Source organism: Astyanax mexicanus, chromosome 5 (assembly GCF_023375975.1).
Source record: "Astyanax mexicanus isolate ESR-SI-001 chromosome 5, AstMex3_surface, whole genome shotgun sequence".
Taxonomy (NCBI): domain Eukaryota; kingdom Metazoa; phylum Chordata; class Actinopteri; order Characiformes; family Acestrorhamphidae; genus Astyanax; species Astyanax mexicanus.
In genome coordinates this window covers 2,933,445-2,945,783 of record NC_064412.1, presented here as the reverse complement: position 1 = coordinate 2,945,783, position 12,339 = coordinate 2,933,445, and the positions used below count along the sequence as shown (strand labels likewise).

The window sequence follows — 12,339 nt, the reverse complement described above, 5'->3', positions numbered from 1 at the left end:
GTGTCAAGCAGAGCAGACATAGTATTATAACATCTCTGTGATATGGAGAGAAAACCTGGGTATTGAACCTACAACTTTCTGATTAGTAAACTTGCTCAATAATCACTGATTTACCACTGTCTCTTACTATTTGCTGCTGCAAAAAGTTACAATGCAATGGTTTTAATCCCACAACCCTGTGACAAGCAAAGCAGACCCGGGTATTGAACCCACAACTTTGTGACCTTGGTACTGAACTCATAGCCCAGTGATAAGCTGAATAGACCCTAGTATATAGACCCCACAACCTTGTCATAAACAGAGCACACTCGGCTATATAATTTACAACCCTGTGATAAGCCAAGCAAGCCTGGGTACTGAACCCACAACACTGTGACAAGCAGAGCAGCCTGGGTACTGAACCCACAACCCTGTGTCAAGCAGAAACAGACCTGTAATCAAAAACTGGGTCTGCTCTTCTAAGCTACCACTATTGTAACATCCCTGTGATGAGGAGAACAAAGCCGGGTATTGAACCTACAACCTTCTGATCAGTAAACTCGTCCATAATCACTGATTTACCGCTGTTCTTTACTACTATTTGCTGCTGCAAAAAGTTGCAATGCAATGCTTTAGATATTTATCCCTCAGTGTGCAGATCTCAGTTTGGACTGCTTGGTTTCTGCACTGCAATACGGCACTAGAATCAGAGCTGCTACATTAAAAACGTCTTGCATCAGTGAGTTTTAATTACAGTCAGAGAGAACGGTGTGCCAGAGGCAGCGTCCCAGAAACCGAGAGCGGCGTAGCGTGAGCCTCCAGAACACTGCAGCATTAGTCTTTAACTAAAGGAACAGTCTGGAATAGTGATCATCTGTCAAACCAACGATCAGCAGTGAAGGTAGCATTCAGGTACAGCTGGAAGGAAGAGAGATAAAGGGTAGAAAATGACATGAATTATGTTCTTTCTGTTCTTTCCCTTACCTCTGCGGGTCGTTGACCTCAACTGCGAATTTCTTCTCGCGGAAATACAAGTTCTCAAGCTGCTTCCAGTGAAAGATCTACAAATAAAAAGACAGAAAAAGAGAGAGAGAGAAGGTTTACTTAGTGCTGGTAGAACCACGGGAACAAGCTGTGAGGAATCATTAGGTAAACACGTAGTGTTTGAAATGACGCTGATGTAAAATAAACATTCCCATCCTTTCAGTCCACAGTTCTGAGGCTTCAACACTCTTTAAATGCACTGGAAAAACACTATTATCCTTCTGACAAAATGTTCTTCACAAAGAGCTTCTGGATTTGTGTGAATATCAGTTGATAAATCAATAAAAAAAATCATCTGTTAGGAGCATCTTCACTAGCATCATTAGTTTAAAAAAAACAGCTTAAAACGTATCTACTCTCATTGTAACCAGTATCAAATACTAAATACGTATTTGTGTATATTCATGTGATTATGTGTATTAAGTAATTACATATTATTATTACAATTATTATTATTTTTCTTTTTCTTGGTCTTTTTTCCCCTCTGTATTCTCTTATAATTGTCTTGAAGGGAACGTACTTTGTACAAGCTTCTTTTAGGCTTTTTTTTTACTTTCCCTGCACAGTTTTGTCTGTTTGTTTGTTTGCTTGTTCATTTGTTTACTTGATGTTACATTCTATTTTTTAAAACTGTGGAAACTGTGACAATGAAAACCAAAAACAGTCAAAACATGCTTAGAACTGACATTGCTTTCTACATTTGTCATAAAAGAAGACATTCTGAGACATTCTGAACCCACAACCCTGTGACAAGCAGAGCAGACCTGGGTATTGAGCCTACAATCTATTTTACAAGCAGAGAAGACCTGGGTATTGGACCCACAACACTTTTATAATCAGAGCAAACCTGGGTATTGGACCCACAACCCTGTGACGAGCAGAGCAGACCTGGGTATTGAGCCTATAATGTTTTTTACAAGCAGATCAGACCTGGGTATTGAGCCTACAATCTATCTTACAAGCAGAGAAGACCTGGGTATTGGACCCACAACACTTTTATAATCAGAGCAAACCTGGGTATTGGACCCACAACCCTGTGACGAGCAGAGCAGACCTGGGTATTGAGCCTATAATCTTTTTTACAAGCAGATCAGACCCGGGTATTGAGCCTACAATCTATCTTACAAGCAGAGAAGACCTGGGTATTGGACCCACAACCCTTTTATAATTAGAGCAAACCTGGGTATTGGACCCACAACCCTGTGACAAGCAGAGCAGACATGGGTATTAAACCTACAACACTGTTACAAGCAGAACAGATCTGAGTATTGAGCCCACAACCTTGTGACAAGCAGAACAAACCTGGGTATTGAACCTACAATCTTTTTACAAGCAGAGCAGACCTAGGAATTGAACCTACAACCCTGTGGTCACAATCAGAGCAGATTGATAGATACATACTATCAGAGGGGATCAGAGGGAAACCCTGCGATAAGCAGAGCAAATCTGGGTATTAAACCTACAACCCTGTAACAAGTAGAACATGTCCTTGTATAGACAGAGAAGACCTGGGTATTGAGCCCATTACCCTGTGACAAGCAGAGAAGAACCTGGAAATGAACCTACAACCTTGTGACAAGCAGAGTACACCTGTGTATTAAAGCTACAACCCTGTAACAAGCAGAACAAGTCCTGATATAAGCTGATAAGACCTGAGTATTGAACCCATAACCTTGTGACAAGCAGAGCAAACCTAGCTATTGAATAAACAATCCTTTCACAAGCAGAGATGACCTGTGTATTAAACCTACAACCCTGTGACAAGCAGAACACGAACTGATATAAGCAGAGAAGGCCTGGGTATTAAACCTACAACCCTTTGACAAGCAGAGCATACAAAGCCAGCCAAAAGCGACAGGTATGTAGATAAAAAACAGCAAAAACAAGCCAGGCACACAAACCTTTAGACACTACTATACGCTCATTTCCGATTCTTCCACGCTTTAAACACCCACAGCACAAGATCCAGCAGCTACTATATCAGACTGCGGGGGTGAGGATTTACGAGGAATGCTAATTCCCATTCCCTGCCAGGTACCGGCAGAGAGACAGCGCCATGAGCGCGGTGACTGACCGCCCAGGAACAGCCTGAGTAAAGAACAAAAAAGATCTACAGGTTTCTTTACCTTTTGCATTTGAAGCTAAACAAACCTCTGAAAACTAATCTTAAAGGAAGTGAAGCAAGAAAAGCTGTTCTTTTTGGGATTAATCCAAACGACCCAAATAAACCAAAAACTTCCTTCTTTTCTTTTCCTTTTTCCAGGTAGAGTTTACAGTAGGCACAAACTCACACACACATTTCCCTAAAATAACAGCACAGACGCTTCCTCAGCCTGCGGTGGAGGTAATCGAGGGTTGGCGCTCTTACCGGTGGAGGTAGAAAGAAAAACAAAATAAATCCCTGGAGAATTGGACGGGTTCTTCAAAAGGTTCCTGGCAGGTTCTCTTTTTATTTCCAGGTTCTATCCTGAGTCCTGTGGTACAGTAGTAGAGTAATAGTAGAGTTTCCCAGAGAGCTGAAGCAGCTTCCTTGAACAATACTCTCTTGTCTGCTCACTCAGAAAAAGAGCAAAAGAGAGAGAGAGAGAAAAGAGAGAGAGAGGGTGCTCGAGCAATTGAAAGAGAGAGAGAGAGAGAGAGAGAGAGAGAGAGAGAGAGGAAAGGTGTTGCAAGAGTTTCTGCTGAACGAGCCCCTCCCCTTGGCTCCACCCCCTTAGCATGACATCATACCGGCACTTCACAGCTTTAACCTACCTTAAATCTACCTACCTACCAACCTTCAGCTGACTGACACTTGTGGTAGAGTCAGGGTTGCCAGATCCAACAAAAATATCCAACCCAAAGTCTAAAAGTCTAAAACCCACCATTCAGAAGCTTTTTGAAGCAAATTGTGTGTCAGTGTTAGTATTTATAATAAAGTCATTAATAATATTGTTAAATAAAATTAGTTTTTTTTTTGTTCTTTTAACACAGTTTTATATTCCAGAACAAATTAAAGAACATTTAATAGTGCTTACTCTCTTAATCTTTAAAAAAAAATTTAATCGCCTTGTGATTTTCAGCTCTCTCTCTCTAAAAATAAAACTGAAAAAAAAAAAACAAACAAAAAAAAAAAACACTGAAATGAAAAAGCATATATTTTGACCAAATTTGGGGAAAAAATTATAATAATAAAAAAAAAATTAAATCACTTCATTTGCAATTGAATTTTTCACTTGAGCACGGGTCATATGTGACAAAAATAAAATAAAAAAAAATTAAAAAGGCTTTTTGCCATTTCATTATCATTACAGTATGGGTATTTCACAGCCAAATCTAAAATTAAAAAGCTAATAAGCTAATTAAAAATAAATGCTTCATTTTGGCCTTGTCTTTTCGTGATGAACTGCGTAATAAACGTCAAAAATAAAATTATACATGCAATGGTAATGTTTTTATTTAAATACACAATTTAATAAAAAAAAGCAACTGATTCCTAATTTAAAAGATACCATATGGATTTATATACATATATATCAGAGATTGATCCTTAAAATTTAGCTCACTTTATTTGCAATTAAATTTTTTCACGTGAGCATGGTTCACATGTGACAAAAAAAAAAAAATAGAAAAAAAAAAAAAGAGGCTTTTTGCTATTTCATTTTCATTACCATATGGGTATTTCACAGTCAAATCTAAACTGAAAAATATTAATTAATCAATTCATAAAAATAAAAGCTTCACTTTGGCCTTGCCTTCTTGTAATGAGCTGCGTGATAAATGCCAAAAATATATTTTAAATTAATAATGTTTTTAGTGTTGACTTCTGCACATTTGCCCACCATCTACATTAAACATCCAAGGCAATAACCACATATTTTGTTTTTTGGCAGCTGCAGCAATTAAAACTAGTTTTAAAAGTTGAAAAGTAGCCCTAATAAATGCACCTGCCAACCCTACATTTTTAAACAAACTCAATTTAGCAGGAAAACTACAAACCTGGCAACTCTGGGTAGAGTACACATTTCTCTCTGTGTCTCTCTGCCCCTCCCACCCATTCTCTCTACGTCTTTCTCTCTCTCTTTCTCTGTGTCTGACTAACCCTACTCTTTCAGTCCCTCCCTCTTTCCTTCCTTCCCTGTAAACACTCTTTCTTTCCCTCAACTCTGTCAAACCAGAAGAACAGGTTCCTCTCAACCCTACACTGTGACCGGCCTCTACACTCTCCTAAAAAGGAATCTGCTCTTCATTCACTCCATTTTTTCCTCCGTCAGGTTTCAGCACACCGTTCTCCAGCCTCTCATTAAAGCTCTGAAGCTCCACTTCCTGGTGTGCACCTCTTTGTGAGATCTTTCCTGCAGTTAAATTGCAAACCGCCTCCTGTAGATCAGCAGCGCTGCCTCCCCGCCACTCCTGATGTCTCCCAAAGCAAATATGTGTGGAATTTACCACTTTTATTTAATCATTAATAGCCGGCCGTGGCACTCCTCACCTCTCCACCAAAACAAGACGACATCCCAGACTCTCACAGCTCAAACAGCTCCAGCTGACAACCGGGAATGTCTCACCTCTTATCAGAGCCCACAGAAGATCAGGGTCTGTTCCTGTTAAATGCCTCCATACTACAAACACTGATAAAAACAAAGCCTCAAAACAAGATTAAATTTAGCCTGTTCCTCAGTGTTTTCCATTCCACCTTAAATGCCACCTTAGATTTAGAAAAGCTAATGTTCAGGTTGTAGTATTACAACAGTTAATTGAAGACATGGAAGATCAGGGCCTATTCTTATAAAATGCCACCATATTTAACACACTGATAAAATTAGCCTGTTTCTCAGAGTTTTTTTCATTCCACCTTAAATGCATCACCTCTATAACAGCAGATTTATAAAATGTTCTAGTTTTAGAGGAGCTATCAAGAGTTATCAGAAGACATGGAAGATCAGGGCCTATTCATATAAAATGCCTCCATATAGAACACACCGATAAAAACAAAGCCTTAAAACCAGATTAAATTTAGCCTGTTCCTCAGAATTTTCCATTCCACCTTAAATGCTTAAATGCATCACCTCCACACCAGCAGTTTTAAAACATTCAGTTTTAGAGAAGCTAATCTTGGTAGATTGAGTGTTCCTTAAATGCCACCTTAAATGCATCACCTCTAGACAAGCAGTTTTAAAACATGCCGTAGTTTTAGAGACGCTATCATGGGTTATTAGAAGACATGAAAAATCAGGGTATATTCCTGTTAAATGCCACCATATTAAAACAAACTGATAAAACTAAAGCCTAAAAACAAGATTAAAATTAAAATGTTCCCCCCAGAGTTTTCCATTCCACCTTAAATGCTTAAATGCATCACCTCTAGAACAGCAGTTTATGGTGGCTTCTCTAAAACAACAACATGTTTAGAAAAAATGCTAAATGCAAAATACCATGAAAGATCAGGGTCTGTTCCTGTTAAATGCCACCATATTAAAAAACACACTGATAAAATTAAAGCCTAAAATCAAGATTAAAATTAGACTCTTCAGAGTTTTCCATTCCATCTTAAATGTATCACCTCCATTATATTTTGCATTTAGAAAACAAGTAGCATTTTCCCCACATTTTCAAACATGTTATACTTCACACCCCCCTCCCCCCCAGAGTTTTCCATTCCACCTTAAATGCTTAAATGAATCACTCCTAGACCAGCAGTTTTAAAACATTCAGTTATAGAGAAGCTAATCTTGGTAGATTGAGTGTTCCTTAAATGCCACCTTAAATGCTTAAATGCATCACTCCTAGACCAGCAGTTTTAAAACATGTTGTAGTTTTAGAGGAGCTAACATGAGTTATCAGAAAAAATGGAAGATCGGGGTCTGTTCCTGTTAAATGCCTCCATATTAAAAAACACACTGATAAAATTAAAGCCTAAAAACAAGATTTAAATTTGCCTGTTCCCCAGAGTTTTCCATTCCACCTTTAATTTTTAAAATGCATCACTTCTAGACCAGCAGTTTTAAAACATGCCGTAGTTTTAGAGAAGCTAACGTTGGTAGATTGAGTGTTCCTTGTACAATTAATAGAAGGAGTTAATAGAAGACATGGAAGATCAGGGCCTATTTCTGTTAAATGCCACCATATGAAACACACTGATAAAATCAAAGCCTAAAAACAAGATTAAAATTAGTCTGTTCTCCCCAGAGTTTTCCATTCCACCTTAAATGCTTAAATGCCTCACCTCTAGAACAGCAGTTTATGGTGGCTTCACTAAAACTACAACATGTTTGGAAAATGTGGGAAAAAATGCTACTTGTTTGCTAAATGCAAAATACCGTGAAGGCAATGCATTTAAGGTGGAATGGAACTTATAAGAAGACATGGAAAATCAGGAACCATATTGAACACACTGATAAAAACAAAGCCTCAAAACAAGTTTAAAATTAGCCTGTTCCTCAGAATTTTCCATTCCACCTTAAATGCATCACCTCTAGAACAGCAGTTTATGGTGGCTTCTGTAAAACTACAACATGTTTGGAAAATGTGGGAAAAATGCTACTTGTTTGCTGAATGCAAAATACCATGGAGGTGATGCATTTAAGGTGGAATGGAAGTTATCAGAAGACACGGAAGATCAGGGTCTGTTCCTGTTAAACACCTCCATATTAAACACACTGATAAAAACAAAGCCTCAAAACAAGTTTAAGTTTAGTCTGTTCCTCAGAGTTTTCCATTCCACCTTAAATGCATCACCTCCACACCAGCAGTTTTAAAACATGTAGTTTTAGAGAAGCTAACGCTAAAGAAGGTTAAGTGTTTTTTGTGAACAATAATGGATTGACATCAAATTGAGAATCGTATCAAACTCGAATTATTTCCATCCATCCATCTATAAATACATCCATCCTGAAAATACAATAAACATATGTACTATTAGAGCTATTAACAGCCCCACCGCCCCCAACCCCCAAGTTTTCCATTCCACCTTAATTCTGGACACTAAGCAGTTTTAGAGAAGCTAAGCTAATGTTAGCGACACGCTTTATTTTTTAGTAAATACATTTTTTTTTTACTAAAATCGACTAGAATATTATAGACGATGTATCTCAATTTTAGTACATACATATACATATTGCATATATATTTAGTACATATATATACAGCTGTATTATTATTATTATTATTATTAGTAGTAGTAGTAGTAGTAGTAGTACAAGCCATCAAACCAAGCTGAATATAAACTTGTTTACCTTGCATTATTTGAGGTCTGGAAGCTCTGCAATATTTTTATTTGTAATTTGGGAGAAATGTTGTCTGTAGTTTATAGAATAAAACAACAATGTTCATTTCACTCAAACATAAACCTATAAATAGCAAAATCAGAGAAACTGATTCAGAAACTGAAGTGCTCTCTTCATTTTTTTCCAGAGCTGTATTTCACACCAATTTGGTAATTTCCCCGAGTTTTTCGTTCCGCCTTAAATGTGTCACGTCTAGACCAGCAGTTTTAAAACATGCTATAGTTTTAGAGAAGCTAACAATGGTAAGTTGAGTTGAGTGTTTCTTGTAGGATTACAACACGTTCTCATTCTTATTTGAAAAAACCTGTAACTATATGTGAAATGTTCATAAATGAATCTGAATTGAGAAATTGAATTGAGATTTATATTACATATATATATATATATGTGTAAAACAGGGGTCGGCAATTAAGTTTGGCCGCGGGCCAGATTTTTTCCAATCCATTACATGGCGGGCCACAAGCACTTGGGCGCGGTGGCGGGAGGGCGCTCTTAAAATGACAAGCAGACATTCAAGTGGGCTGATGTGGGTGAAATCTGTGGACCGACCATTGGGGGCGCTATTAATGATATACCTGTTTGTTAAATAAAAAAACAAACAAATAAAAAAAAAAAACAGAATAAAGAAGCTAGCAGTTATCTAACAGCCCGTGGCTCTATCAAAAAATCTTTAATAAAATTTTCTGTTTTGGAAAATTAAGTTTCTAAATAAAGAGCATTTTTGAGACGGACAGTCCGATTTTTTTTTTCATTATAGTTCAACCTCACGGGCCAGATGTTTCTTGCTTGCGGGCCGCATCTGGCCCGCGGGCCGCCTATTGCCGACCTATGGTGTAAAATATATGCAAAATATATTTATTATATTTTGTGGATATATATATACATATATATATATATATATATATATATATATATATATATAAAACCACAAAATATAATAAATATAGATACTATTAGAGTTAACGTATAATTACTATAATGCTCCAGCTGACAACCGGGAACATCCCATCTCTTATCAGAGGCCACAGAAGATCAGGGCCTGTTCCTGTTAAAGGCCTCCATATTTAACTTACTGATAAAAACAAAACAAAAAACAAAAGCCTCAAAACAAGATTAAATGGAAATCAATATACACATTCATCAACAGTCCCCTGGAAACTTAACTCTACTTCTTATCAATCTAAAAAGTTTTACTACAACAATGAACGCACACACCAGGAGCGCCGAACACGGTCTGAACATTTGGTTGAAGAATGGTTTAAAAAAGACCAACAGCCCTGATAAAGATCTGTTCCGTGAGCCGAGCGGCTTCAGGAGAATTTTCTACAAAGCAGAGGCGTTTCCGCATAGCAGCTGTTCTGTAAAGCAGCCAAATCTCCCCACAGCAGCAGAGGCTGTTAATTAAACACTATAGTGAAAAACACACTCACACTTCTTCACACTCCTCACTGTCTGCGTCTGATACACCAGATAAACATCCAGAGATCATTCAATTAACCCGTCTCTGAGCCTCAGCACTTTAACAGCATCTCTGACTCAATTATGATAAAGACTTCTTCAAAGTTCAGACACATTTTAACCAATAAATAAAAAACAAATAAATAAATAAAAATATTTTTAATGAATTTTTCATGTCTTTAAGGCAAATTTTTCTGACCAGAAGATTTTTAAAACATCAGAGCAGACATGGATATAAATAAAATCAAAAATCAACTAAAACTACAATCAAAATTTATTATAGTATGCCTAAAATTAATCAGATAAAATGTTGACACACAATCTTTATTATCTTTAATAATAAAATGGTTGTCAGATTCTGAGAGCTCTGACTTTTCCAAAACCTTTTTGGGTATTTTTATTTCTCCACAACTTATTGAGGCCTGGAAATCGCTATTTTTAATTTCCATGACTTTTCCAGGTTTTTAATGACCGTACAAACCCTCCTTGTTGGCACACTGATCCTTAAAGTATCATTTACTTCAATTTATTTTATTTGGTCACGATTAACTTATATAAGTATAAGTTCATTAAAAAATAAAACACTACTGATGCACTAAATCCAAATGGGCATCCATTTACATTTACATTTACATTTATGGTATTTAGCAGACGCCCTTATCCAGAGCGACTTACAACAGTGCTTCAAAGTTACTTAAGATATCCAAAGCTAGTTTGTAGACTAGGATCAAGAGATACATAGAGCTTAATCATGTTAAGAACCCTAGGAACCTTTTTTTTTTTTATTTATTTTTTTTTATTATTAGTTTAGGAATTCTTTGAAAAGATGTGTCTTCAGTCGACGTTTGAAGACCGTGAGTGACTCTGCTGTTCTGACATCCAGTGGAAGTTCATTCCACCACCTTGGTGCAGCACGGAGAAGAGTCTGGATGTCTGTTTTCTGTGTGTTTTGAGTGATGGAGGTTCGAGCCGAGCCGTACTGGAAGCTCTAAGAGCTCTTGGTGCAGATCTGGCTTTCACCATCGCCATCAGGTATGAAGGTGCTGGTCCGTTTTTTTGCCTTGTAGGCCAGCGTCAGGGTTTTGAATCGGATGCGGGCGGCAACAGGAAGCCAGTGGAGGGAACTCAGCAAAGGAGTCACATGACTGAACTTCGGAAGATTGAAGACGAGTCGTGCTGCCGCATCCAGGTTTAAATGAGTACATGTGTTCTGTTGCTTTATTGTTGATATAAATTAAACATGCATATTTTAGAGCACAATTTCTTTACTATTTCAATATTTGCTTTTTGGCCAGATTTACTGTATACTGTACTTTAATCTATACTGGCACAAACAGTTGCCTTAAAATCCACATATCTTTATTTTTGTCATTGTGCTTATAAAGTTTGTATCATAATGAAAAAAATAAACATTTTAGAATAATATCATAATATTAATAATATATATTAAAATATATAAATTAATCTTGGAGCATCCGGCAATATAAATCTGATTAATGTCCACTAAAAAAAAAAACTAAATTAAAGCTAAAAAAAAATAAAAAGAGCCATTTTTTAATAATCTTCAATTACACAAATTAATTGCATAGATATAGATTTTGGTCATAATTTGTGAGTAATTAATGCATTTGATCATTCTTTTTTATGAAGTCATGTTTAGCATATTTATAGCTACATTAGGTTATGTAAATAGAAATATAAAAAATGGGATTATAAATAGGAATATAAAATAAATGCATCTTTCCTAAATAAATAAAATTAATAAATAAAATATCACAGAAAAAGAAAAAAAAAGTCTAAGAAATGAATAAGTGTCACTTCATGCAATGAATCAGGGACAGATACTGTAAATAATGTATACTTAAAATCCCAAATGTTGTTTAAAATTAAACCCATTATTATTTTTTTACTGTATTATACTGTATACATATATAAAATTATTTACATTTATATCACTGGGCTGCTTCTCATTGCTGAGGAAACACAGTGGTGAATATTGAGGTCAGATAAAGTTATTGAGGTTATGTTTATATACAGTATATCGTACAGGTGTATACACCGTAAACTTAAACCTGTTTTAAAGGTAACAGAGACAAATAAACAGTATTAAAGCAGCACTGCAGTTTCACACATTAACATCTGAAGGAGTTTCAATGGGAACAGACTGCTGGATCACTATAGACGGGTGTGAACGTGTGAACGAGTGACTGATACTTTTCTACTCTATTTACAATATTCCTGCTGTAGCAGATCCAGACATTTATAACATAGGAAATGTGAGCAGTACGGCGAAAAAAAAAAAATATTCTGGCTTTTCACTTATTATTAATTATTTTAGCTGGGTAATTATGTTGTTATACCATTAATTATTGCTGTATAAGTGTATATATAGGGATATAGTGAAGGTGATATATAATATTGAAATTATATTTTTTAATATTACTCAGAATCTGCCCAAGGTGTGTTATCAACAGAAGTAATCACAAAAATTGTATTAATTTAGCTTAGAAATACAGTTAACATCGCCAGTTAGTCATTAGAAATCTCCAGCAGCCCGTTAGCCTAGCTAGCATTGGGCTAACAGCTGCATTTT

The 12,339-nt window shown here is 36.4% G+C and overlaps 1 protein-coding gene across 2 annotated transcripts in view; it reads right to left on the bottom strand.

The window, feature by feature from the left end:
- The window catches only part of frmd4ba (FERM domain containing 4Ba), a 141,962-nt gene that overhangs the window by 25,334 nt on the left and 104,289 nt on the right, over window positions 1–12,339 (bottom strand). For both annotated transcript variants that reach the window (XM_049479464.1, XM_022667724.2), the window contains exon 12: window positions 964–1,040. In XM_049479464.1, the coding sequence (XP_049335421.1) occupies window positions 964–1,040 (77 nt within the window). The remainder of the gene's footprint in view (window positions 1–963; window positions 1,041–12,339) is intronic.